The sequence below is a fragment of the Asterias amurensis genome, chromosome 12, assembly GCF_032118995.1.
Source record: "Asterias amurensis chromosome 12, ASM3211899v1".
Classification (NCBI taxonomy): Eukaryota; Metazoa; Echinodermata; class Asteroidea; order Forcipulatida; family Asteriidae; genus Asterias; species Asterias amurensis.
The window spans coordinates 2,931,776-2,955,196 of record NC_092659.1 but is presented as its reverse complement, the minus strand read 5'-3'; the positions used below and the strand labels follow the sequence as shown (position 1 = coordinate 2,955,196).

General features: G+C 39.8%; 2 protein-coding genes across 2 annotated transcripts in view; one reads left to right on the top strand and one right to left on the bottom strand.

Annotated features, from left to right (window-relative positions):
- LOC139945347 (uncharacterized) overlaps window positions 1-12,423 on the top strand; it is a 66,499-nt gene extending 54,076 nt beyond the window's left edge. The window contains exons 67-73 of the mRNA XM_071942698.1: window positions 264-488; window positions 1,068-1,206; window positions 2,105-2,175; window positions 3,419-8,278; window positions 8,945-9,035; window positions 9,721-9,785; window positions 10,284-12,423. Coding sequence (XP_071798799.1) covers window positions 264-488; window positions 1,068-1,206; window positions 2,105-2,175; window positions 3,419-8,278; window positions 8,945-9,035; window positions 9,721-9,785; window positions 10,284-10,288 — 5,456 coding nt within the window. The 3' untranslated portion in view covers window positions 10,289-12,423. The remainder of the gene's footprint in view (window positions 1-263; window positions 489-1,067; window positions 1,207-2,104; window positions 2,176-3,418; window positions 8,279-8,944; window positions 9,036-9,720; window positions 9,786-10,283) is intronic.
- Window positions 12,424-12,557: 134 nt separating this feature from the next.
- LOC139944987 (mediator of RNA polymerase II transcription subunit 12-like protein) overlaps window positions 12,558-23,421 on the bottom strand; it is a 39,642-nt gene continuing 28,778 nt past the window's right edge. The window contains 6 exon segments of the mRNA XM_071942208.1: window positions 12,558-15,949; window positions 16,774-17,006; window positions 17,288-17,316; window positions 17,319-17,420; window positions 17,423-17,450; window positions 22,211-22,249. Of these exon segments, the coding sequence (XP_071798309.1) occupies window positions 15,577-15,949; window positions 16,774-17,006; window positions 17,288-17,316; window positions 17,319-17,420; window positions 17,423-17,450; window positions 22,211-22,249 (804 nt within the window). The 3' untranslated portion in view covers window positions 12,558-15,576.

The following is a 23,421-nucleotide window of genomic DNA, read 5'->3' as shown; positions in this document are numbered from 1 at the left end:
TTTCAAAACTGAGAAGTCTCCCGACCCCCCGAACATCTACTCTGCGGTAGTAGAATAAAGAAAGACAGTTCTCTAAGAACAAACCTCTACCTGGCAAGTAATACACACATGGTGTTACCACATTATATTGATACCTCACCACATTCAATGCCTCACATCCTTCATTACAATGTACGTCTGTTATTTTTGTTTAATGTTTTCAGTGAAAATAAATGCCAATTGAATTGTAAAATTGAAGCAATTTAATTTCTGACTACTTCTAGAAACCAAACCCAAAGGGAAGCCCAAACGACCCAAGATGGACAGAGAAAGGCGGAGGTCTATCGGTATGACCCTCTACCTCTCAACTGATACTTACTCCTGGACAGCCGGGGCTGATTACTGTCGAGACCAGTTCCCTGGACGCGAAGGAGGACACCTCTTGAGATTCGAGAATGCTAAACAGGAGAGACGAATTGTCAGCGAGCTGTTGAAGAACACAGAACAAGGTGAGTCGTGTAATAATAATAAAAAAGCATTTATAAAGCGCCATTTATAAAGCGCCTTAAGCGCATTTATAAAGCGCCTCAAAGCACTGTACACAAATATAAAAAACAGCTACATGTACATAATGAAATACTAAGAGAAAACCCTCATAAAAACTTGTGCGCTTTTTATTTTTACCCATTTAGGCAGCCTCTAATTTATTAATGTCAGGGATTTGATATCTCCACTTTTAATCGGACTTAAGTTTTGTTATTTTTATTTCTATATTATATATTACTTTCATTATTATTTTTTGTAAGACCAAATTCATACAGAAGTGAAGATATAACCGAATAACAACGCCCCAGATTGCAGAGTAGGGCTTTTTAAACAAGTGATAATTGGTGACGTCATGCACCTGGGGTCAGCCCCAAGTGACCCACTCCACAAGCAGGGCACTTGCTGGGGCTTTCCCGGGTGAGCCCCTGGAAGACGTCAAAGCTATTCGAACATACCCGGGGCAGACCGAGCTCAACCCATGGACGCTAATCGAACGCACCCTGTTATTAATTTATGCACTTATTGCCTTTGTTGCCATGTAGGTGCTTACTACTTGGATGCTAAGCAAGGAGATGATGGAAAATGGATGGACTCCACTAAGGGACCTGTGGATTACACTAATTGGCTCGACGGCATCCAACCTCCCCAAGACGATGAGAGCAAATGTGCCGTACTGAGGCTGTGAGTATATTGCTTTTAAATTATTTATTGGTTTCATAAAAGAAAAACTTTCAAGAATCACAGCTTAGAGGCTCAATAGACCGATCCATTAAAAAGCTCCTCCCCATTGCGCAATGATCAATCACAACCCATTGCGCCACCAAAAATATAGTCTGACATGCGTCCGTGTATGCTTGGTGCGCGTGGCAGAGTTGTGCAGGATGGCATTGGCTATAGTTAAAGGCAGTGGACACTATTGGTAAACGTCAAAGACTAGCCTTCACAGTTGGTTCTAAACTTGTGGTCTCGAAATCAAATTCGTGGAAAATTACTTCTTTCTCCAAAACTATGGCACTTCAGAGGGAGCTGTTTCTCACAATGTTTTATACCACCAACCTCTCCCCATTACTCGTTACCAAGTAAGGTTTTATGCTAATAATTATTTTGAGTAATTATCAATTGTGTCCACTGCCTTTAACCATAGTTCGAATAACTCTGATCGAACCCACATTATTCAAACAAAGTTCCCATGGTCGTTGAACCAGTCTAGTCGACTATTTACGACCAAGGCTGGTCAAAGTTGGTGCATCGTTGGTTACCAATAGCAATTTGTCATATCACAGTGTGCTGCAGGCAGAGAGGACCAGTTATTCTTAAAATAGCTGAAAAAGGAGTGAGTATGGACTTTTTATGTGTTCGCAGCTGGTTCACAGTCATCTTGTTCACATACGGTCGCTAGAAAACGACTAGAGTCATTCGCACTTTTATTTCAGCGCGCATGCGCTTTGTACGTCACGAATTAACCACTAGTCGACGATTGTACCCTGATCGAACTTGCTACATATAGATACCTCACCATGCAATGCCTCAAATCCTATATTATTATGATTATTATTATTTCATTTTACTCTTTCAACAGGACAGGGAAAGGGAGCTACTCATGGGACACAAATAATTGTGAAGAAGCTCTTCCTTTAGTGTGCATGCATTGTAAGTAAAAACAAAAACATTTCGTCCAATCTAATAATATAATAATAATAATAAAAGACATTTATATCCCACCAAATCTATTAAAAATGCTCCCAGGCACTTTACAACAATAAAAACTATCATTTAACCACAAAAACTAAATAAGTAAAAGGTCAAAAATAAGATCCACAAAATATGATCGTAAAACAAAAAAGATACATGTACAAGTAAATATCAAAGTCTTATATATATAGCAGACGTACATGTGTCTACCAAACAAGGTACTCAAGGTGCTGAGTATATACAAACTCTCAGACAGATAGGTAATTGCAGTGATGAATTCTGAGACCCAATTATGTAGCACCTTATAAGGGTTTACAAGGTGCCACGGCGCATAGAGCAGCCACAGCCAGGAACGTCGGGGTGAACCCCTTCTCTTTTAGATAAGTGCACTGGGTTCTTTTAGATGCGTTACACAATACAATTAAATTTGTTGTGAAACTATTACATGTTGAGTCAAAATGAAGTTTACCAAGACTTATTTCAGATTTAGTCCAGCTTTACATATTCTCCATTACATTTGTGTTGTCAAGTATTCCATGGACAGCTAGCAAAATGAGTAGCTTTATTAAATAAAGAAATAGCTTCTCATAGGAATGATCAATTTCTTTCATTATTTTTTTATTAATAAGCGGGAGAGAGTGCTTTACTGAACTTTCTAGTGGCATTTGTTTGTTTTGAAAAACACAGGGATGTGATTTCTCTGTTTTTAAACGGAATTCCTTGGGTTTTTTTTTCTTCTCCCCAAAAAGAAAGTTCCGTTTTTGTTTATCCCCTACCCCCTCCCTAAAAAAAGAAAACAAAACAAATGGAGATATAACCATATAATAACACCCCAGATTGCAGAGTAGGGCATTTAAAACCAAATTTAAATGTTAATATTGGGCTTCATGCTCACAAGTTTTGTGCGCACATGCTTTAGTGCTTTACTCTCAGAGATAAGGGTTTTTTTCATCAGCCTCACACATCCTTGGAAACATCACCAACCTCGGTCCACTTCTTTTGACTCATTTCTTTTTTTCCCCGACATTCTCTTGACGACCAATTGATTGAGTTCGAATTTTCAAAGGTTTGTTATTTTATGTATATGTTGAGATACACCAAGTGAGAAGACTGGTCTTTGACAATTACCAATAGTATCCAGTGCCTTTAACTAATGCAAACAATAGATGAAATCAACTTTTTTTTGTTTCTATTTTTCCAGATTCATCAAGACGCCGGAATAGTAAGAAGGAAAAGAAACTTCCTATTTTGAGAAATCGGGAAGAAGGCTCTAAGAAAAAATCAGGTGGCAAGTCCGGAAGCAAGCCAAAACGTGACCAAGTCTCCAAGAAAAGATCTAAGTCTATCAAAGGAGGAAATATTTCTGGAAGTGGATCTTCCAGGAAGCTAAGAGATGTTATTAAAGGCTCCAATAAAAGATCACGAGTTCGGAAAGGAAGGAAAGATTCAAAGAGTGGTTCCGCAAGCAAGCCAAAACGTGACAAAGTCTTTAAGAAAAGATCTAAATTCATCAAAGGAGGAAAGGGCTCTGGAAGTGGATCTTCCAGGAAGCTGAGAGGTATTGTTAAAGGCTCCAATAAAAGATCAGGAACTCGGAAAGTAAGGAAAGGTTCAAAGAGCAGTTCTGGAAGCCGACCAAAACGTGACCAAGTCTCCAAGAAAAGATCTAAATCCATCACAGGAGGAAAGGTTTCTGGAAGTGGATCTTCCAGGAAGCTGAGAGGTATTGTTAAAGGCTCCAATAAAAGATCAGGAACTCGGAAAGTAAGGAAAGGTTCAAAGAGCAGTTCTGGAAGCCGACCAAAACGTGACCAAGTCTCCAAGAAAAGATCTAAATCCATCAAAGGAGGAAAGGTTTCTGGAAGTGGATCTTCCAGAAAGCTGAGAGGTATTGTTAAAGGCTCCAATAAAAGATCAGGAACTCGGAAAGTAAGGAAAGGTTCAAAGAGCAGTTCTGGAAGCCGACCAAAACGTGACCAAGTCTCCAAGAAAAGATCTAAATCCATCAAAGGAGGAAAGGTTTCTGGAAGTGGATCTTCCAGAAAGCGAGGTTTTGTTAAAGGCTCCAATAAAAGATCAGGAATTCGTAAAGGAAGGAAAGGTTCAAAGAGCGGTTCCGCAAGCAAGCCAAAACGTGACCAAGTCTCCGAAAAAAGATCTAAATCCATCAAAGGAGGAAAGGTTTCTGGAAGTGGATCTTCCAGAAAGCTGAGAGGTATTGTTAAAGGCTCCAATAAAAGATCAGGAACTCGGAAAGTAAGGAAAGGTTCAAAGAGCAGTTCTGGAAGCCGACCAAAACGTGACCAAGTCTCCAAGAAAAGATCTAAATCCATCAAAGGAGGAAAGGTTTCTGGAAGTGGATCTTCCAGGAAGCTGAGAGGCATTGTTAAAGGCTCCAATAAAAGATCAGGAACTCGGAAAGTAAGGAAAGGTTCAAAGAGCAGTTCTGGAAGCCGACCAAAACGTGACCAAGTCTCCAAGAAAAGATCTAAATCCATCAAAGGAGGAAAGGTTTCTGGAAGTGGATCTTCCAGGAAGCTGAGAGGTATTGTTAAAGGCTCCAATAAAAGATCAGGAACTCGGAAAGTAAGGAAAGGTTCAAAGAGCAGTTCTGGAAGCCGACCAAAACGTGACAAAGTCTCCAAGAAAAGATCTAAATCCATCAAAGGAGGAAAGGTTTCTGGAAGTGGATCTTCAAGGAAGCTGAAAGGTATTGTTAAAGGCTCCAATAAAAGATCAGGAACTCGGAAAGTAAGGAAAGGTTCAAAGAGCAGTTCTGGAAGCCGACCAAAACGTGACCAAGTCTCCAAGAAAAGATCTAAATCCATCAAAGGAGGAAAGGTTTCCGGAAGTGGATCTTCAAGGAAGCTGAGAGGTATTGTTAAAGGCTCGAATAAAAGATCAGGAACTCGGAAAGGAAGGAAAGGTTCAAAGAGCGGTTCCGCAAGCAAGCCAAAACGTGACCAAGTCTCCAAGAAAAGATCTAAATCCATCAAAGGAGGAAAGGTTTCCGGAAGTGGATCTTCCAGGAAACTGAGAGGTATTGTTAAAGGCTCCAATAAAAGATCAGGAACTCGGAAAGTAAGGAAAGGTTCAAAGAGCAGTTCTGGAAGCCGACCAAAACGTGACCAAGTCTCCAAGAAAAGATCTAAATCCATCAAAGGAGGAAAGGTTTCTGGAAGTGGATCTTCCAGAAAGCTGAGAGGTATTGTTACAGGCTCCAATAAAAGATCAGGAACTCGGAAAGTAAGGAAAGGTTCAAAGAGCAGTTCTGGAAGCCGACCAAAACGTGACCAAGTCTCCAAGAAAAGATCTAAATCCATCAAAGGAGGAAAGGTTTCTGGAAGTGGATCTTCAAGGAAGCTGAGAGGTATTGTTAAAGGCTCCAATAAAAGATCAGGAACTGGGAAAGGAAGGAAAGGTTCAAAGAGCAGTTCTGGAAGCCGACCAAAACGTGACCAAGTCTCCAAGAAAAGATCTAAATCCATCAAAGGAGGAAAGGTTTCCGGAAGTGGATCTTCCAGGAAACTGAGAGGTATTGTTAAAGGCTCCAATAAAAGATCAGGAACTCGGAAAGTAAGGAAAGGTTCAAAGAGCAGTTCTGGAAGCCGACCAAAACGTGACCAAGTCTCCAAGAAAAGATCTAAATCCATCAAAGGAGGAAAGGTTTCTGGAAGTGGATCTTCCAGAAAGCTGAGAGGTATTGTTAAAGGCTCCAATAAAAGATCAGGAACTCGGAAAGTAAGGAAAGGTTCAAAGAGCAGTTCTGGAAGCCGACCAAAACGTGACCAAGTCTCCAAGAAAAGATCTAAATCCATCAAAGGAGGAAAGGTTTCTGGAAGTGGATCTTCAAGGAAGCTGAGAGGTATTGTTAAAGGCTCCAATAAAAGATCAGGAACTGGGAAAGGGAGGAAAGGTTCAAAGAGCAGTTCTGGAAGCCGACCAAAACGTGACAAAGTCTCCAAGAAAAGATCTAAATCCATCAAAGGAGGAAAGGTTTCTGGAAGTGGATCTTCAAGGAAGCTGAGAGGTATTGTTAAAGGCTCCAATAAAAGATCAGGAACTCGGAAAGGAAGGAAAGGTTCAAAGAGCGGTTCCGCAAGCAAGCCAAAACGTGACCAAGTCTCCAAGAAAAGATCTAAATCCATCAAAGGAGGAAAGGTTTCTGGAAGTGGATCTTCCAGGAAGCTGAGAGGTATTGTTAAAGGCTCCAATAAAAGATCAGGAACTCGGAAAGTAAGGAAAGGTTCAAAGAGCAGTTCTGGAAGCCGACCAAAACGTGACAAAGTCTCCAAGAAAAGATCTAAATCCATCAAAGGAGGAAAGGTTTCTGGAAGTGGATCTTCAAGGAAGCTGAAAGGTATTGTTAAAGGCTCCAATAAAAGATCAGGAACTCGGAAAGTAAGGAAAGGTTCAAAGAGCAGTTCTGGAAGCCGACCAAAACGTGACCAAGTCTCCAAGAAAAGATCTAAATCCATCAAAGGAGGAAAGGTTTCTGGAAGTGGATCTTCAAGGAAGCTGAGAGGTATTGTTAAAGGCTCCAATAAAAGATCAGGAACTCGGAAAGAAAGGAAAGGTTCAAAGAGCGGTTCCGCAAGCAAGCCAAAACGTGACCAAGTCTCCAAGAAAAGATCTAAATCCATCAAAGGAGGAAAGGTTTCCGGAAGTGGATCTTCCAGGAAACTGAGAGGTATTGTTAAAGGCTCCAATAAAAGATCAGGAACTCGGAAAGTAAGGAAAGGTTCAAAGAGCAGTTCTGGAAGCCGACCAAAACGTGACCAAGTCTCCAAGAAAAGATCTAAATCCATCAAAGGAGGAAAGGTTTCTGGAAGTGGATCTTCCAGAAAGCTGAGAGGTATTGTTAAAGGCTCCAATAAAAGATCAGGAACTCGGAAAGTAAGGAAAGGTTCAAAGAGCAGTTCTGGAAGCCGACCAAAACGTGACCAAGTCTCCAAGAAAAGATCTAAATCCATCAAAGGAGGAAAGGTTTCTGGAAGTGGATCTTCAAGGAAGCTGAGAGGTATTGTTAAAGGCTCCAATAAAAGATCAGGAACTGGGAAAGGAAGGAAAGGTTCAAAGAGCAGTTCTGGAAGCCGACCAAAACGTGACCAAGTCTCCAAGAAAAGATCTAAATCCATCAAAGGAGGAAAGGTTTCTGGAAGTGGATCTTCAAGGAAGCTGAGAGGTATTGTTAAAGGCTCCAATAAAAGATCAGGAACTCGGAAAGTAAGGAAAGGTTCAAAGAGCAGTTCTGGAAGCCGACCAAAACGTGACCAAGTCTCCAAGAAAAGATCTAAATCCATCAAAGGAGGAAAGGTTTCTGGAAGTGGATCTTCAAGGAAGCTGAGAGGTATTGTTAAAGGCTCCAATAAAAGATCAGGAACTCGGAAAGGAAGGAAAGGTTCAAAGAGCGGTTCCGCAAGCAAGCCAAAACGTGACCAAGTCTCCAAGAAAAGATCTAAATCCATCAAAGGAGGAAAGGTTTCCGGAAGTGGATCTTCCAGGAAACTGAGAGGTATTGTTAAAGGCTCCAATAAAAGATCAGGAACTCGGAAAGCAAGGAAAGGTTCAAAGAGCAGTTCTGGAAGCCGACCAAAGCGTGACCAAGTCTCCAAGAAAAGATCCAAATCCATCAAAGGAGGAAAGGTTTCAGGTGTAGGAAAAGATCGGTCAGATAAAAGCAAGAAAAATTCCAAGTCTTCCAAAGCAAACAAAAAGGGTAAGAAGTCGTCAAAGACGGGCAGTAAGGGTGGCAAATATGAATACGAGGTATCTGGGCAATCTGAGGGTTCCTCCAGCAGTTCCTCCAGCAGTTCCTCCAGCAGTTCCTCAAGCAGTTCCTCAAGCAGTTCCTCAAGCAGTTCCTCCAGCAGCCAGACCGAGTATGAGTACACTTATGAGCAGCCGAAGGAAGAGCAGATTTCATTTGTTTACGGAGACATAGACGGACCCCAACAAGACGCGAAGGCTATTTGTGAAGACAACCAACTCAAACTTGCTGTCATATCCTCAAAGTGGATTCAGGATACCATTGCAAAGAGCATCAAGGTGGACTTCCCAGGTAATGGTTATTACTACTTACAAATGTAGCCAGTTAGAGTAGCAAAGATTGATGATGGTGCTAAACTATTTCCAGAGGGGATATTATTTTACCTATTTTTTATTTATCTATTTATTTATTATTATTTTATATATATATATATTTTTATTTTTTTTTTGGGGGGGGGGGTCTGGTTCAATTATCGCATGCACAATCAAACAGTTTTGACCTTATAAATAAATGTTAGTTTTGCATCTCGGTAGAGATGATTTGTGTTAAGCACCGTATACTCTGTGTTTTTCCTGGAGTTCTGTGAAAAAGATTCACTGGCAAATCACTCGGGTGGGATTCAAACTCACATCTATTAAATCGTTGCGGTACCCGTGCTGCTTACTGCCTCTAGCCATTGGGCTAGCTCGGTGGTCTAGTGGTAAAGACATCTGCTCTTGCAATGCAAAGTTCGTTGGTTCGAATCCCACCTGAGTGATTTGCCTGTTTATTTTTGTCACAGAACTCTGGCAAGTACAAAGTAAGCAGTGCTTACATGTAGTACACAACGATGTAAGGAAAAAAACAGTACCCTTTTCACATTTGACCAAGACCCTAACCCTTTTATCAGGAGTAGACCACAAAAATTACATATCATCAAAGAAATTCTTAACCCTTACTTTGTTTTTATGAATCAAGGTGACGTATGGGTAGATTCCAAGTCGATCTCTTCAGCTGATGCAGAAGTGAAGACGGTTCCTGGAGGTTCTGGGTCCTGTGTGATTTTGAGGTAAGGGCTTTCATGTGATAACAGCATATTTTTTTTGTCTCTGCCGTGAAGTTTTGTGGGGGACAAAGCTCCGCTGACCCCCACTAGTCCTCTGCTTGGAAGCTGTCCATAGACAGTCGCCATCCTCTCATATCTGACCTTCTACAGCTGCAACCACAATGCAGACAGCTTAGATCATTCACATCACCTCCTCAGTTTATCTTGCCCAGAACCCATGCTGTGTCAGTTGCTAATCGCTCGCTCTATGGACCAAAAAGAATTGAACACACGTCCAAATCGCATCAAGGATACCCACACTATTGAAATTTTCAAGAAATTACTCAAATTTTATATTTTTCAACAAGTGTATTTTAATTAACTTCATGTAATGGGAGACTTTTGGGACGATTGGTGGCAGCAGACTTACCAGGTAATATCCATTGTTCTCGGTAATGTGCGCATGCTCAGAACTCGGAAACAATGGTAATTTACCTGGTAAGTCTGCTGCCACCTAGCGTTCCAAAGTCTCCCATTGTCTTGAGCACCTTTAAATTCTTTTGTTGATTCTGGCGCTCTATTAATGTTTTCTGATTGATTGATTGACTGATTGATTGACTGATTGATTGATTGATTGATTGATTGATTGATTGATTGATTGATTGATTGATTGATTTACTGATTGATGTATTTAATTCTATTCCAATAGTGTGGCTGATGGGTATGCATTGAAACGCATTGCGTGTTCTGCAAAGATACCAAACTTCACCTGCAGTAAGTTTCTATTTTAATTCCTCTTGCTCCCATTTGAACAAAATAAAATCCATTGGCAGGGCCCAATTCCATGGGTCTTCTTACCACCATTCTGTGCTAGCTGTGTAAACGGAGAATGTCTAGTAACGTTGAGTACGCACGCCCACTAGCCACATTCCCTGTACACCCAGGAAATACCCTTGAAGTCAGCATAGAATTCCTCGTGTTCCTCAAGGTGTTATAAAACGAATATTGACTGCTTTTACTCGTGCTATGGTTAAAACTCCGACTCCCTCGGTGATCCCCCGACCGTTCCATTTTTCCTCGGCGCCCCAAGGATCACCTCGGGAGTCGTAGTTTTAACAATAGCACGAGTAAAAGCAGTCAATATTTGTATACTATCAACAGCTCTCCATTGCTTGTTACCAAGTAAGTTTTTATGCTAACACTTATTTTGAGTAATAACCAATAGTGTCCACTGCTTTTAAATAACCTGTCATTTTACTTTCTTTATTGCAGTGTGAAGAGATTCAACTTAATTTGACTGGATGCTGATATTCACTCCAAATTCATTTTTTTTTTTTCTTTCAATTTAAATATTTGTTTCAATAAGTTGTAACATTAACATTAACACATGTATTTGATGTGGTCATTAGTTTAAGTAGATGAACACCAAATTTTGAGTAAAAGGGACTGTTCTATAGGCTTAAAGTTGCATGGTCAAAATTTTTCGCTGAAACCGAGTTTTTCTTTTTTATACAAAAAAGTATATTAAAGTTTAGCTAAATCAGCCAAAAAACTAGGCCTTGCATGAAGAATCATAGTAAAAAATATTAACAAATTAATATCAGTTGGGTAAAATTCGATCATTAACTTTTTACTTTGATTCGTTTATTTTTAAGCATTAAATAGGTTGTTGCATGTTAAATTGTTTACTTTGAAAAAATGAAAACAAATTAACATCACTTGATTAAAATCGGCCGTTAACTTTTTACTTTATTTAATTTATCTTTAAGCACTTAAATAAGTTGTTGCATGTTTAAATTGTTTTGTTTTTTTGCACTTTAAAGTTTATTTAAGAAATACAAATTTAGACACAGTGTTAATCATAATTCTTGTGCACTTTTGGGCTATAAATGTAATAAATTATATCCTAAATTATTAAATTACTACGAGTCAATTAACAGAGACATCATATCAAAGTGTCAGTGCTAACATGTTGTAGCTCCTCAAATAGCACTTATGCTACATGTGAGCTTGAAATTGTCAAAATATCCAATCTCGCTTTGAAATATCTTGGATTTACAAAACATGTACACTGACACAACGATATATATTTTGTTTAGTCCTGCGGCCTGTACTAACCTCGTTGAAGTTGCATAATATTTAGTTATCACTCTTGCACTCACGGATTACAGAAGAGTGAAGCACTTCTGCATTCCACATCCAACAAGGTCAAAGGTCAAGTTGGATATGGGAAGCAAAATCGCTATATATTTCTGTATTCCACAATCGTACAAAGGTTATCTTTCTGCAAGAATGGACACCTTCATGGGCCAAATTTCATGTAGCTGCTTAAGCATAAAATATTCCTTAACAATTTATTTCGCTAAGACAAAAAAAGCAGGATACCAGTCACAATTTGTTCATGTGACATGGTACTTTGACTGGTAACCTTATTCTGGTAAGCTTACTTTTGTTGTACTAAGCAACTTTTTAGGCTTAAGCAGCTCTATGACATTGGTCCATGAAGAGGAGGATTTGGGACAGCTTGGTTCAAGCATTAGCAGCAGGTCAAAGGTTGAGAAAATTGTTAAGGAAAACCTCAACGAGATTACATCTTTAAGCAATTAAACAAAAAAGTCAACATGGGCCCTTTTCAAATCCACGGCTTCTGCTTTGGATTCGGCTTCAGGCTCCATCCTCTCGTCTGAAGCCCTGACAAAACAACTTCGGGGCAACACTAGCCTGGAGCCAAATTTGAGAGTAATAAACTAATCCTCAGTGCTACTTACTACAGACATATCACCCTGGGAATGTAGTATTCCAGTATGTCACAAATATATCACTTATTACATTTTAAAAATAATATAATAGTTGTCACATTAATGATAATCCATTAAATAAACTTATTTACAAACTGGTCTCAAATCAGAGCCATGAAATCTGACCGAATTATTATTTCAGGATATAAGCTAGATTTATCGAAATAGTTACATTTGAAGAGGTTAAAAATGGAGAAAAAACAAAAGGGGTTAGTCCAGCATTTTTATCAAATTTAGGCCCCAAAACGAAAAAATCACAAGGGGTAAGTCCAGCATTTTTATCAAATTTAACCCCAAAAATGAAAAAATCACAAGGGGTAAGTCCAGCAATTTTATCAAATTTAAGCCAACAAATGAAAAAATCACAAGGGGTAAGTCCAGCATTTGTATCAAATTTAGGCCCAAAAACGAAAAAATCACAAGGGGTAAGTCCAGCATTTTTATTGAATTTTGGCCAAAATAAACAAAAATCACAAGGGGTAAGTCCAGCATTTTTATCAAATTTAGGCCCAAAAACGAAAAAATCACAAGGGGTAAGTCCAGCATTTTTACTGAATTTTGGCTAAAAAAATTTAAAAAATCACAAGGGGTAAGTTCAGGATTTTTATTGAATTTTGACTAAAAAATGAAAAAATCACAAGGGGTAAGTTCAGCATTTTTATTGAATTTTGGCAAAAAAAAAACCAAAATCACAAGGGGTAAGTCCAGCATTTTTATCAAATTTAGGCCCCAAACCGAAAAAAACACAAGGGGTAAGTCCAGCATTTTTATCAAATTTAAGCCCAAAAATGAAAAAATCACAAGGGGTAAGTCCAGCATTTTTATCAAATTTAAGCCCACAAATGAAAAAATCACAAGGGGTAAGTCCAGCATTTTTATCAAATTTAGGCCCCAAAACGAAAAAATCACAAGGGGTAAGTCCAGCATTTTTATTGAATTTTGGCCAAAATAAACAAAAATCACAAGGGGTAAGTCCAGCTTTTTTACTGAATTTTGGCTAAAAAAATTTTAAAAATCACAAGGGGTAAGTTCAGGATTTTTATTGAATTTTGATTAAAAAATGAAAAAATCACAAGGGGTAAGTACAGCATTTTTATTAAATTTAGGCCCAAAAATGAAAAAATCACTAGGGTTAAGTTCAGCATTTTTATTGAATTTTGGCAAAAAAAAAAACCAAAATCACAAGGGGTAAGTCCAGCATTTTTATCAAATTTATGCCCCAAAATGAAAAAAATCACAAGGGGTAAGTCCAGCATTTTTATCAAATTTGAGCCCCAAAATGAAAAAATCACACGGGATAAGTTCAGCATGTTTATTGAATTTTGGCCAAAAAATAACAAAAATCACAAGGGGTACATTGTAAGTCCAGCATTTTTATCAAATTTAGGCCCTAAAACAAAAAAATCACAAGGGGTAAGTCCAGCATTTTTATTGAATTTTGGCTAAAAAAAATTATAAAAATCACAAGGGGTAAGTCCAGCATTTTTATCAAATTTATGCCCAAAAAATCACAAGGGGTAAGTCCAGCATTTTTATTGAATTTTGGCAAAAAAATAAAAATTACAAGGGGGAAGTCCAGCATTTTTACCAAATTTAGGCCCAAAAATGAAAAAATCACAAGGGGTAAGTCCAGCATTTTTATTGAATATGGCTAAAAAATGAAAAAATCACAAGGGGGATGTCCAGCATTTTTATCAAAATTAGGGCCGAAAACGAAAAAATCACAAGGGGTAAGTCCAGCATTTTTATTGAATTTTGGCCAAAATAAACAAAAATCACAAGGGGTAAGTCCAGCTTTTTTACTGAATTTTGGCTAAAAAAATTTTAAAAATCACAAGGGGTAAGTTCAGGATTTTTATTGAATTTTGATTAAAAAATGAAAAAATCACAAGGGGTAAGTACAGCATTTTTATTAAATTTAGGCCCAAAAATGAAAATATCACTAGGGGTAAGTTCAGCATTTTTACTGAATTTTGGCAAAAAAAAAACCAAAATCACAAGGGGTAAGTCCAGCATTTTTATCAAATTTATGCCCCAAAATGAAAAAAATCACAAGGGGTAAGTCCAGCATTTTTATCAAATTTGAGCCCAAAATGAAAAAATCACACGGGATAAGTTCAGCATGTTTATTGAATTTTGGCCAAAAAATAACAAAAATCACAAGGGGTACATTGTAAGTCCAGCATTTTTATCAAATTTAGGCCCTAAAACAAAAAAATCACAAGGGGTAAGTCCAGCATTTTTATTGAATTTATGCCCAAAAAATCACAAGGGGTAAGTCCAGCATTTTTATTGAATTTTGGCAAAAAAATAAAAATTACAAGGGGGAAGTCCAGCATTTTTACCAAATTTAGGCCCAAAAATGAAAAAATCACAAGGGGTAAGTCCAGCATTTTTATTGAATATGGCTAAAAAATGAAAAAATCACAAGGGGGATGTCCAGCATTTTTATCAAAATTAGGGCCGAAAATGAAAAAATCACTAGGGGTAAGTTCAGCATTTTTATTGAATTTTTGCTAAAAAATAACAAAAAACACAAGGGGTAAGTCCAGCATTTTTATCAAAGTTATGCCCAAAAATGAAAAAATCACAAGGGGTAAGTCCAGCATTTTTAATTGAATTTGGCTAAAAAAAATTAACAATCACAAGAAGTACATTGTAAGTCCAAAAATTAAGAAATATGTTCGCAAAGTAAAAGGAAAACCATGCAATTTTGAGGCATGTTTGTGTGGATTATTTTATTCTACTTTTAAAACATTTTTCTAACCATATGCATTTCATAACAAATGGTTTTAAACGCTTTTCGTGGACCAACACAATCGAACCAAGACAACATGTTCCTTTAGTTGAATAACATAATTAAAAGAATGTAGAAACCCATATTCATTGTGCTGTGAATGATAACAAAATGGGCGCCAATTAAACCCTTCATTGATTAAGTTCATAACTCTTATCTTTTGTTAGATAACTTTTGGGGTATTTAATATTATGCGATGGTAAAATACACATTTAAGAATAATAGTGGCATTTACAAGAAGATCGGTGGACGATTTACAAACACATGTAGGGGTTGGCGCAGCAGCCCCCTTTGTTTATCACCAACTATGAATTGGAGTATTTGGAACACAAGGTGGCAGCAGACTTACCCGTTAAGTTTCAGATATTTACGTAGTTCTGAGCATGTGCACAATACAAAGAACAATTGTTTAGACATTTGTTCCACAATGGATTTACCTGGTACGTCTGCTGCCACCTATTGTCCCAAAAGTCCCATTGAATGACAAACAATTCAAATTCTTACATGATGCGTAAAACACTTCAGACATGTCCAGGATTCCAGACAGTAGGGTGAAATAAATGTTCCTGGGCCCGAAAGCGGGCCCTGGCAGTAGCCATGCCAGGGTAAGCTGGTACAGTAGTCAATCATTCAAGACATCTGTCCAATAGGGGACTTTGGAAAGCTAGGTGGCAGCAGACTTACCAGGTAAATTGCCATTGCTTACGTAGTTCTGAACATGCACATAATTCTGAGAACTATGGATTTACCCAGTAAGTCTGCTGCCCTCTGTTGTCCAAGAATGTCTCCCATTGGCTTATCCAAGGCCATATCCGGTAGCAGCTACAACTACGGCTACGGCTGTTGCTAAGGGTGTTGCTTGGGATGTCCTACACCTCATGATGATGCAGAAATCTGGCTGTAGCCATCATTTCGGACACTGTCCTCCTTTGAAACGGTTCCGGGTTTCACACGGTCTAGTACCACGCCTTTAATACTGTTGTTGATATACATTATATTGTGGTGGTGGTGGCTGCAAGGGTTGGGGTGCCATACTTCCCGGTGGGCCTCCCCTGGTCATCTGGCTCTTTAAGTGACTCACCAGATTGGCCGTCTCGTGGTCCTGTTGGTGGTGCTGCGGTTGCTGCTGATGTTGCGGTTGCTGATGCTGCCCACCCTGGTGCTTCTGCATGGCTGCTAGTCGCTGTTGCTGCAGCAACTGCCGCTGTCGTTCCTGTGGGTTGATCTGTTGCATGTAAGGCTGGGTACCGGTTATCTGGGCACCGGGCTGGTGGGGCATGATGTTGCCCGGTGGTACGCCGTGTTGCATCGAGGCGCGTTGCTGCAACTGGTGCTGAAGCCGGCTGAAGATGGAAAAACAGAAGGCGGAAACAAATTTTCAGAAATCGAAATTACAAATGAATTTCACCCACTGAAATGAACATGGTTATGTTGGCTCTCATTGTGTGGTCTCCGCTCCAGCTGTGGTCAACAAAATTGAGCAGGGGAACAGGGAGGGGGTGTTTTGTGTCTCATGGCAAAAGCATTTGGGATTGCAGGTCATGTGTACTACATGTAGTATTGCTAGTGCACATACAAGAACAGAAAACACTGATTGCGGAAGAGTCGAGCCCGGTTCATACTTCTGTAAATGCGAATGCGGTGCGAATTTGACGTGAGTTTGATGTCACAACTCTGTTTTAGCTGCGATATTCGCAAGAGAGCTGAGCATGTCTCAACTGCTGCGAATTATTCATTGCGAATTTGTGATTTAAACATTCATATCTCATTCTTATTCGCAGGAAGTATGAACCGGGCTTAGGGGGTTTAGTCGATGTAGTTCACATAGCAAGCACCCTCAAGCTTGGGAGCTGTAGTAATTACCATCACTTATGAGGCATCCTTGGTTTTATCAGCAATTATAAAACACCTAATATAGTCTAGTGATCGTGTGCGCGCATGTCTTGCGGGGGAACTAGCTCCCGAGCAGAGCGGGCACTAGCCTTTTAATTGTTGAATGGTTACAGCGCCCTCTCTTGGCGTGAACCATGAACTTTAAAACTTCCTTTCATTTCCTAGTTTCTTTTCTTGTTGCGCATTTAAGCCCAAGAGGTGTTATAAAACACAGATTGACTGGCATAATTAGGTAAATAGTGCACATCTATCCTCCCTTGGCGATAACACTCACCTCACTGCTGGCACCTGTCTGTGTTGGCTCATATACCCTGCAGGCTGGTTCTGCGCCGATTGAGGCCTCCCCATCTGTGGGCCCATCATCCCCCCTGGGCCTACTGGTTGAGCCCCGTGAGAGCTATAGTGGCTGCTGTAATTGGGTGATACCATTGCGTCATTAGGGAGAGGCGTTTGTGGCATCATTTGGCTGTTGTATCCACCGTAGCCGGCCGACGTTGGGATCTGTTGCTGAGAGTTTAAAAATAAACGCAATTTATTTAGTGATTATAAATATTAAAGGAACACGTTGCCTTGGATCTGTCGCATAGTTCTTTTATATATAAACTCTAGACGTACCCCTTGTCTAAAATGCTGGACTAACCCCTTGTGAATTTTTCATTTTTGGGCATAAATTTTTATAAAAATGCTGGGTTACCCTTGTGAGTTTTTCGTTTTTTGGCCCAAATTTTAATAAAATGCTGGACTTACCCCTTGTGATTTTTTCATTTTTGGGTATGAGCTATACGTACCTGTGGTGCACCCGGTGGCATATGATGCATGGGCCATCATGCGGCCCTTTGAAGGGCGGCATAAACATGTCCTGTACATTGCCCCTAGCTGCTTGCTGCTGTTGCTGCTGTTTGTAGTGGGCCTGGGCCTGGCCATCTGTTGACGTTTCTGCATCAGATGATACTGTGAAACACACAATGTAAGCCAACAATGGAACAAATGAGACAAAGGAAAAGAGCATTGTTTAAAGGAGTGGGTACCTCAGGTGGGATTTGAACCCACAAGCTTCTGGGCACAGAGGGTTAAGATGAGTCTTATCTTGGGTAACTTAGGGCTAGAATTAAGTTTTTAATATCTCATAAGACTCTAGTCCACCCTAGTCCTAGCTCTTTGTGAAATCGACCCCATTTTCATGGCGCTGTTTATGGTGGAATTGTGCACTTATGGTCAGATACATAAGCGCTTTACGGGGCGCTGTAAGATCATGCGTCAATTTTATGGCTCTGCTTACGACATAATTCTGCACTTTACAATCATCATTCTTTGCTTACAGAGCAAGCACCAAATTTCTGCGCTAGTTGTGTAAGCTCATAATGCCTTGTAAAGTACATTATCGCACAAGCAAAAATATCCTGCTTAACAAAGTGCAGAATTCCCTGCTTCTGTAAGCGCTGATTCAAGAGCTTCTGGGAATTAGTATCCTCAGACATGTCAGAAGAATATCAAAGAAAATTAGGCCGTGTAAAAAGAAAAAACATGTTTAGCGTCCGAGTTTCTAAAAAAAGGGAGGATGAGGGGCTTTTTATTTTCAAGACGGCTACCGTTCTTTTAAAAATTCAAAAATCCATTGTTTTTTTCTACTGTTCAAACTCACAATAAAAAAAATGAAACATGCTGGACAAATATATTGAACAAAACAACAACAAAAAATTTTTAAAGGAAGGAAGAGAACCCTTTTTTTAAGTACTGCCCGACACATTTTTTTTAGTTAAGTATTTTTTTGATTAGACCGTTAAATAATATCCCTTTTTTCAAAAAAAAAATCATAAAAAAATATTTTTAAAAAGGAGGAGGCGACCTCTAAAAAAGGATGGGGCGGGGATGCTAAACATGTTTCTTATTTTACTTGGCCTTATTCCTTTAGACCTCAAGAAAAGAAGAGGTTTCTTTTCACTGGGCAGACAAAAAAAAAGGAGTAAAGTATAGAGTAGGAACTAGTTTGGACAACCATACTAGTCTACTACCTTTATACGAACAGTTGCTATTGGATATATAAATGAATCGTCTCCCGACATTTCTTCCTCTATTTTGAAGCTAAATATTTTTGTTTTGGATGATAGCGTTAAAGGTAGAGTCATAGATTGGTTTAGTCAGCGTGATGCTGATTTATGAAGCAAAATTATCAAGAAAGACACAATTAAGTCACATGTGAAAGTGTCTGCTTGCTGAGAAAAAATGTCAAGTTAATGTCAAATCCATTTACAGCGTAAGGTGACAGCGGGTACCAACCACATCTCTGGCCACAGCATTCCTGAATGGTCATTAACCCTCAGAAATCTGAGATGCAATTGAAGCAAGATTCTCAAATTCAAATGTTCTTAGGGGTTGAAAAAGTTATCAAAACCAAACTACTACTTAAAGGGAATATTTTCCCAAAATAGTTCAAACTATCAAAAGCAGCAGTTCTTCTCACAAAGAAAGTTTTTATGGTTTTTATTTTTTCAGAGTTTTTTTACCAATCTATGACCCAACCTTCAACTGATTGTTATGCCTAGTTCTCGTTAAGATGGAAGGCAGCAAATTGTTAACAAATTAAAGGGCGGGAATATAATTGCTTACAGATTTTTAAATCATGCTACCCCAACTAAACAGTATCTATAAGGTGCTGTTTTCCTAAGCCGCACGTCTGCAAGTGGCTTCAAAAACAAAATAGTTCAAAGCGATCTTTTGACATTTTTAATTTGGCTGAGCGAGTAACCTGTTAGCCCCCCCCCCCCCGCCCCCGAAACAAAAGCAAAACTTATTGCTCAAGACACTATGTTTTCTTCAAAAGTCAACATATTTTGTGTCATGACTTTTTATTCTCAGAGACACTCCAGGAGTTAGTTTCACAAAGAGTTAAGACTAGTCTTATCTCGACTTACATGTAGGACGAGTAACTAGACTTGGGACAACTTACTGGTCCCAACTTAGGATAGCCATACGTTTGTTATATCTCCCAAGACTAGGATGAGTTTCTCGTCCTAACTCAGGACTTGCCATACATATGTAACATCTCCTAGGACTAGTCCTAAGTTAGGACTAGTCCTAACTCTTTGTGAAATCAACCCCTTGGCCTCTTTAGAAGGTAAAGATTTTTTGTTTAAATACTTATAAAATCGAAACCAAAAAATAAATAACTAAAACCATGCATCGATGCATAATCACAAAATGCCAACAAACTAAAACCAAACGACCCCCCTCAAGAAAACCACACCGATCATCAATTCCATTTCTACAAAAAAAAATATGACGTCCTTCAAAAATCGTTACAGAATCAGACTAGATGCATGGAAAAACTACTGATAAAATAAAAACTAAAACATTCCTACAAACAGTTAAATTAAAACATTTAAAAAAATAAGGGGGGGGGGTTAAAGTGGCCTCTGGGTTGAAGTAGCAACAAAAGTATCAATTTAAAACCCATGTGGAACAAGTAGGAAACGATGATTGCATACCTGCCAACATAGCATTGTCAGAAATAGGGACAAGGGATCAGTGCCCAATTTCATAGCACTGCTTAGCGGACGATTTTGTGCTTACTGTGCAATTTCTATTTCATAGCGCTGCTAACCGTAAGCATACGAAAAGGCATGCTAACCTTCCGGTGCTTATCGCACGAAAATAAATGATGCACAATGCTAATCCACAGTAAATACGCAATATGGTCGCCCACATTTTCTGCTAACCTGTGAAATACGCTAAGGCTTAAGCAAATTTTTCTGCTGCAGTAAGCATGCAAATCTGCTTACGGTTAAGCAGCGCTATGAAATTGGGCCCAGATCTGTGTCTAGGCACCAACACCCAGAGTCTATGAGTATGTGCAACAAAGACACAAATTGGCACATAACAAATTAGTTTAATGGGTTCAGGCATTTGTAACATCCATAAAATTAAGATCTTGGCCATAAGTTATTATGAAGGACAGTTTCGATGCCAAATTCACATCAAACTTTTGCATTTGATATGACAAGATTTTCAGAATTAGGGACTGTCCCTATTTTTTTTTACATTGGAATTCTCCAAAATAGGGACGGTCCCTAGAAAATAGGGATTGTTGGAAGGTATGTGATTGTGTAATGAGGGAGAACGAAGGGACATGGATTTAACAGTTTCTATCGGGTTGAACATTGATCTACATCTGCCATGACACCAACATTAAGGGTTTTGTTGCATCTTAACTGCACTATGACTGCTCTACGGTACTGGCTGGTAACAAAAAAGTTGTTAAACTTCTGTACAATTATCCACAAATACCCCATGCCTTAAGTTATAAATGGGAAGGGGTTAGGTGGGGAAGGGGTAGGGATAGGGTAGGGTAGGGATGGGGTAGGGTAGGGATGGGGTAGGGTAGGGGTAGGGTAGGGATGGGGTAGGGTAGGGATGGGGTAGGGTAGGGATGGGGTAGGGTAGGGATGGGGTAGGGTAGGGATGGGGTAGGGTAGGGATGGGGTAGGGTAGGGGTAGGGTAGGGTAGGGGTAGGGTAGGGATGGGGTAGGGTAGGGATGGGGTAGGGTAGGGGTAGGGTAGGGTAGGGGTAGGGTAGGGATGGGGTAGGGTAGGGATGGGGTAGGGTAGGGATGGGGTAGGGTAGGGATGGGGTAGGGTAGGGTAGGGATGGGGTAGGGTAGGGATGGGGTAGGGTAGGGGTAGGGTAGGGTAGGGGTAGGGTAGGGATGGGGTAGGGTAGGGATGGGGTAGGGTAGGGATGGGGTAGGGTAGGGGTAGGGTAGGGTAGGGATGGGGTAGGGTAGGGATGGGGTAGGGTAGGGATGGGGTAGGGTAGGGGTAGGGTAGGGATGGGGTAGGGTAGGGTAGGGGTAGGGTAGGGATGGGGTAGGGTAGGGATGGGGTAGGGTAGGGATGGGGTAGGGTAGGGGTAGGGTAGGGGTAGGGTAGGATAAGGATAAGGTAGGGATGGGGAAGTGGTTAAGTGGGGAAGGGCGAGGTAGGGAAGTTGCAAGGTAGGGAATTTGCAAGGTAGGGAAGGGGAGAGGTAGCGAAGGGGTAAGGTGGGGATTGGTCAAGTTGGGTAGAGTTAAGGTTGGTAAGAGGTAAGGTAGGGAAGAGGTTAGGATGGGTACAAGGGGAAAAGTGACAGAGGGCGCCAAACATTGAAATGCACAACCATGCTGGAGCACTCCCCACCCCCACCAGCTCTCCAAACGAACCACCACTTCCAGTTCCAATCCTGCTTCGTAATTCCAACCCTACCCCAGTCAAGAACAATATAATTTGAAAGAACAAACAAGTCCTCAGTACAACCAGGTTTTGTACTTTACATGAGTCATGAATGAGGAATGAAACCTTGTCATCACACAACAGTCAAATAAATGTACAACCTCAAGGTTCACTTTTCATTCATGTTCATGTGAAATGCGAAACCAGTCGTCCACACCTAGACAACGGGAGACCTTAGGCTGCACTAGATGGCAGCAGACTTACCAGGTAACGACTAATTTACCCAGTAAGTCTGCTGCCACCAAGAGTCCTCAAAAGTGTCCCACAAGCAAGTTCTTCCAAGCCATGCGTTAAAATAAAAAAATCATCATCACAAAAAAAAATGAGACCATGCAGCAGCGTTCATGCACAGAGCAGGAAAATTAATAAGAGCCTAGGGGGTCAGTAGGTAAAGCTGTACAACCATGAAAGGGTGCTACTGAATGGGAGGGGGACAGTTTACCTTCAAAATAGGACTCCCAAAGTTAAGAGCTTCTTCTCTCTGCAATGAGCGTGTGTGGCAAAAGGTCAGAAAGGCAGTAAGTTATGGCTAACTTCATTTTTGAGGTTTTTAGGTTTTTTTCCCGGTTGGACCTTAAAACCTAAAATCTCTCTGAACCGTCTGAATTTGGGCGATCAGTGCTACACGGCCACAAACCCCAGATAGAGTTTGTATCTTTTGAGTGCTGATATATCCAAACATCAAGATTAAAAATGTGACAGTGTTTTCCCTAGTGATTTCCTTTATTAAACCTTTACAGAGTTTGGCTGGTGCTTTATCTTAAAGGCAGTGGACACTATTGGTAATTAATCAAAATAATTATTAGCACAAAATCATACTTGGTATCGAGGAATGGAGAGCTGTTGATAGTATAAAACATTGTGAGAAACGGCTCCCTCTGAAGTAACGTAGTTTTTGAGTAAGAAGTAATTTTCCACGAATTTGATTTCGAGACCTCAGATTTAGAATTTGAGGTCTCGAAATCAAGCAACTGAAAGCACACAACTTTGTGTGACAAGGGTGTTTTTCTTTTATTATTATCTCGCAACTTCGACGACCGATTGAGCTCAAATTTTCACAGGTTTTTTATTTTATGCATATGTTGAGATACACCAAGTCAGAAGTCTGGTCTTTGACAATTACCAATAGTGTCCAGTGTCTTTAATCCTTTGATATCTACTTCTTGGACTTGTTTGTTTAGATAATCTTTCCATCAAGGGAACTCTGCAAACTCCCACAAGGAGGTACAAACACCAAGCTGGCAACAGCTAATCTCTCTCAGAATACAAACATTGGTTTAAAGTCTATGACTATGAGCTGCAAAAATCAAGAAATTGTGATTCAGTAACTAGACAACAAGACTTGTTCAAGTCATTGTGAAAACAGCAGTTAGTGATTGAAAGTCACAAATCCTGCAGTCTAACCACTGGACCACCCACGATCATGAATTCCATTGGAAAAGATTGGACTGCCTGGACCCAATGATAAGCACTTGGTATTTGTGACTAAAGATCTCAGTCCTTCCGAGTTATTTACTTTGGCAATTGCATAATGAAGGAGTTGACACTGTAAGAGTTGTGAACCCAATTCATGAAAGCAAACGCGAAAGCAACAGAAGGAGTTGACACTGTAAAAGTTGTGAACCCAATTCATGAAAGCAAACGTGAAAGCAA